This window comes from Colobus angolensis, unplaced genomic scaffold (genome assembly GCF_000951035.1).
Source record: "Colobus angolensis palliatus isolate OR3802 unplaced genomic scaffold, Cang.pa_1.0 Scaffold49, whole genome shotgun sequence".
NCBI classification, from domain to species: domain Eukaryota; kingdom Metazoa; phylum Chordata; class Mammalia; order Primates; family Cercopithecidae; genus Colobus; species Colobus angolensis.
The window spans coordinates 8,689,706-8,694,497 of NW_012118376.1; the positions used below are offsets into that span (position 1 = coordinate 8,689,706).

Below are 4,792 nucleotides of genomic sequence, written 5' to 3' on the forward strand. Positions count from 1 at the left end.
TAAACCTGGGAGGCGGAGCTTGCACTGAGCTGAGATCCGGCAACTGCACTCCAGCCTGGGCGACAGAGCAAGACTCCGTCTCACAAAAAAAAAGGAAGGAAGTACTTATGCAAGCTACAACATGGATAAACCTCAAAACAATATGCCAAGTGAAAGATCCAAATGCAAAAGGTCAAACTGTATGCTTCCATTTAGAGGAAATAGAACAAATAAATCCATAGACACCAATTAGGTTGGTGTATCCCAGGGGCTGGGCATGGAGTGGGGTGGAGAGATAAGGAGGGCTTGCTTAATGGATACAGAGTTTTCTCTGGGGGCGATGAAAGCTTTTTGGAACTAGATAGAAGGCGTGGTTGCACAACATTGTGAATGGACTATAATAAATGCCACAGAATTGTACACTCTAAAATAGTTTAATTGCGGTGCATGGTGGCTCACGCCTATAATCCCAGCACCTTGGGAAGCCAGGATGGGAGAGGATTGCTTGAGCCCAGAAGTTTGAGACCAGCCTGGAAAACATAGGGAGACCCTGTCTCTTAAAAAAAAAAAAAAAAAAATTAGCTGGGTGTGGAGACACATGCCTGTATTCCCAGCTACTTGGAAGGCTGAGCGAGGAAGACTGCTTGAGCCAGAGAGGTCAAGGCTGCAGTGAGCCATGACTGCACCACTGCACTCCAACCTGGGCAAGAGAGAGACCCTGCCACGAAAAATAATAAATAAATAAATAAATAAACAAACAAACAAATAAATAAATAAATAAAATGGTTACTATGTGAATTTTACCTCAGGAAAAAAAAAAATAAGCAAACATACTAACAGGACAGTTACTACTTCCTAAAGATAATAAAAGAGGTACGGGAAGGGAAAATAAATAAAAATTTACCACAAGCTTCAGCTCTGCATAGCATTTATATAGTCATGATAATGTAAACATGTAATGTGAAAATATGAATCTAACCAAAACTATGCCATAACTATAAAGAGGCGAAGGCTAGTACAGGAAGGGGGTCATGGAGCAAAGGCATGAAAGACATGAAGACTCATCCTTCCTAGCCTGAATCAGAGGAGTGGATAAAGACTCAATCTAAAGATAAAATAAGGCAGGAAATGAAGGGGAAAAACAAACAAACTGTTGATGTGCATCCAAAGTCACAGATGGTTAACATTCATTCTACTCACTTGGGAAAACATCTGGTGTGATCTTCTAATGGGTCATCACCTTCCTGCCACTTCTCTAAACACCTGCCACAGGAAAAGCACTGGACGATGTCCTTTATACCTAAAAGTAAGGAAACTTGATCAGTGCCACTGGCGTGGGCATCTGTCCATTAACATGTCCACATGTTAATGTCCAATAACCACCAGACCTGTAATAGTGAAAGCCTAGTCAGTCTCCAGTTGGGTTTTGTGACAGTCAGAAGCTGGTTACCAGTGAGGCAATTTTCTATATAAGACTCTGTCCACCAATGGGGTAACCAGCAAGCAGTCATTGAATGCTCCTACACACCATTCACTTTGATGCGCACCATCCCTCTGCTCCATTCTCCTTTGATCAACATACTGGCAATCAGAATCTGGCATTGAAACTCCATGAGGGGACTGGGTGCAGTGGCTCATGCCCGTAATCCCAGCACTTTGGGAGGCCAAGGCCAGCGGATCACCTGAGGTCAGGAGTCTGAGACCAGTCTGGCCAACATGGTGAAACCCTGTCTCTACTAAAAATACAAAAATTAGCTGGGCGTGGTGGCACATGCCTGTAATCCCAGCTACTTAGGAGGCTGAGGCAGGAGAATCGCTTGAACCCAGGAGACAGAGGTTGCCGTGAACTAAGATAGCACCATTGCACTCCAGCCTGGGTGACAAGAGTGAAACTCTGTCTCAAAAAATAAAAATAAAAATAAGCTCCATGAGGGTAGAGGTTTTTGCTCACTAATGAATGACATGAACCTAGAAGAGTGCTTGGCACTCATGTGGCACTCAATTAGTATTCGTTTAATGAATGAATCAGAAAGAATATATTTAGAGCTCAAGAAAAAAAAATCAGCAAATCTAGCAGCCCTTATGTAAGTGAATGCATGAAGAATTAATTGCATCTTACCACATTATTGCCAGGTTTATTACACCAGAAATAGGATTAAGTCTCTTTGTGAGATTATATGTCTTTGGAAAGAAACTGGTATTTAGCTCTGCAAAAGGATCAAACTAGAAACAGAGCATTTCTCATTCTTCCTTCCACTCTGGGAAAGCTGGAGCAGAGGAAAGCCTCCCAGAAATATGAGATCCTAAAGCTTGCAAGATCTGAAAAGGGTGAGAGATGATTAGGATTTGTGTGGCGAGGTGGAGGACTGGAAAGGAAGAGGGCGAGGACACTGGTCAGAGAGGTCTTGCGGAAGGCTGACAAGAGGAAGTCACAGTAGAGTAGGGAGAAATGGCAAACACTCTTTCCAAAGGCTTAAGATGCTGAGGCAGTCAGATTTTATTTTTCCCAATGGAATATGTCTGTTAGGTAGAGTGGGACAACTACATTCTCTTTCTCTGTATTGCTCTGTGATATTTGTGACAGCTACTTGATCTCTCAGTTAAAGATCTGCATTAACCTCCACTGTAACTTATGCATGTGTTTGGTCTGAGCAAGACCAGCAAGGTACCTAGGAACCTTTCCCTGATCATCATGTATCTCGGGTAGAGATTTAGCTGAGAGGAGCCAGCCCATCATTTGTGGATTGCAGAGGTGCTTCCTAATGACCAGCAGCTAAAGAGAAAATGTCACAATCTGGTGGAAGATGCTGCATGTTTAGGAATCATGAAAATGAATTTCCTGATTTTCTCCTGCAGGCAGAATGTGGCAAAGATTGCTGTCCATGTTCTTACTATCTCAAATCCTTCCATACTAATAGAAATCCCAATTTTCAGCTGGGCACATTGTCACATAGGAAAAAGATTAGGTTTCCCAGCTTCTCTTATAGCTAGGTATGGTCATCTCCATCTGACTAAATTCTTTTTTTTTTTTCTTTTTGAGATGGAGTTTCACTCTTGTTGCCCAGGCTGGAGTGCAATGGCATGATCTCAACTCACTGCAACCTCCATTTCCCAGGTTCAAGCAATTCTCCTGCTTCAGCCTCCCAAGTAGCTGGGATTACAGGCACCCACCACCATGTCTGGCTAATTCTTTGTATTTTTAGTAGAGACGAAGTTTCACCATATTGGCCAGGCTGGTCTCAAACTCCTGACCTCAGGTGATCCACCCACCTCGGCCTCCCAAAGTGCTGGGATTACAGGTGTAAGCCACCATACCTGGCCCATCCAATTAAGTTCTGATGAAAGAAATATAAGCAGAAGTGTCCTGTGACAGTTTCTAGGAGCACCTTGTCGGGGGACAAGAGGTGAGGAGAGTAATGTGTAGAAAGAAAACACACGAGGATGATCACAAATAGAATACTCGTATTCATTGTTAGTCCAGACCTTCAGGTTTCAAATGTGAAGGTTTACCATCTAAGGGAGGAATAGAAAACTGGGAGAGGATTTATGATGCAGGAAAGAAAAGGGATCTGTGTCAGGTGCAGTGGCTCACACCTGTAATCCCAGCATTTTGGGAAGCCAAAGGCAGGAGGATTGCTTGAGCCCAGGAGGTTGAGGCTGCAGTGAGCCATGATCTCACCACTGCCCTCCAGCCTGGGTGACCCTGTTTCTAAAAATAGAAAGAAAAGAAAAAGAATCTATAAGAAATGCTGAAGCGAGGCCTGGTGCGGTGGCTCACACTCGTAATTCCAGCATTGGGAGGCCAAGGTGGGCGGATCACGAGATCAGGAGATTGAGACCATTCTGACTAGTACAGCGAAACTCCGTCTCTACTAAAAATACAAAAAAGTAGCTGGGTGTGGTGGCACATGCCTGTGGTTCCAACTACTCCAGAGGCTGAGGCAGGAGAATCACTTGAACCTGGGAGGCGGAGGTTGCAGTGAGCCGAGATTGTGCCACTGCATTCCAGCAACAGAGCGAGACTCTGTCTCCAAGGAAAAAAGAAAAGAAAAGAAAAAGAAATGCTGAAGCTAGTGGAGATTGCTGAGTGTAGCTAAACGCAAGCCCAGGAGCATCAAGTCTATGTGGGAATTAAAGGTCAAGCAAGCAAGTGGTCACAACCTACTGACTCACCTGTGTAGAAAAGACCTGCTTTGGCCAGTGCTGCAGCTCCCACAGCTGACTCCCAGGGCCAGTCCTTAAAAGAGTCCAGCCGTAGTTCTTCGTAAGCAAAGATGCTGTCATTGCAATAAGCTTGAATAAAAAGCACAGGGTGAGACCAGCAGGCTTTAGTCTTTTTTTTTTTTCCTATATCTTTATTGCTGCTGCACAAATTAAAGAGACCAGTAGGCTTTGATATTGCAAGTATCAGTGTTCAAGTTGTCCCTTCACAGTTACAGATGGAATGATGTCTAGAGTGTGCTTCAAAACAAACGGGGGAAAAAAAGACAAAAAGAGATAGGGACAAAAAAATCAAAAGAAGAAATAAACAAGCAAAGCCTCTGGAAAATGTTTGAGTTTTTACCTGATGCCACAGGTAATTCTCTCTGGACCCAGGAATTCACAAAATGTTCTCCCTGAGAGAAATTAAAATTCAAGTTGTTGATTGTCTTTTTTTTTTTTTTTTTTTTTTTTTGAGGCAGAGTCTCACTCACTTCCACTTTGAGAAGTGCAATGGCACATTCTCGTCTCACTGCAACCTCCGCCTCCTGGGTTCAGGTGATTCCCCTGCCTCAACCTCCCGGGTAGTACAGACACGTGCCACCACACCCAG

General features: G+C 43.7%; 1 protein-coding gene across 1 annotated transcript in view; it reads right to left on the reverse strand.

Moving 5' to 3' along the window:
* The window catches only part of NAIP (NLR family, apoptosis inhibitory protein), a 62,950-nt gene that overhangs the window by 27,532 nt on the left and 30,626 nt on the right, over positions 1-4,792 (reverse strand). Inside the window, exons 5-7 of the mRNA XM_011959304.1 lie at positions 4,544-4,595; positions 4,153-4,272; positions 1,180-1,279 (exon numbers count right to left, since the gene is read on the reverse strand). Of these exons, the coding sequence (XP_011814694.1) occupies positions 1,180-1,279; positions 4,153-4,272; positions 4,544-4,595 (272 nt within the window). The remainder of the gene's footprint in view (positions 1-1,179; positions 1,280-4,152; positions 4,273-4,543; positions 4,596-4,792) is intronic.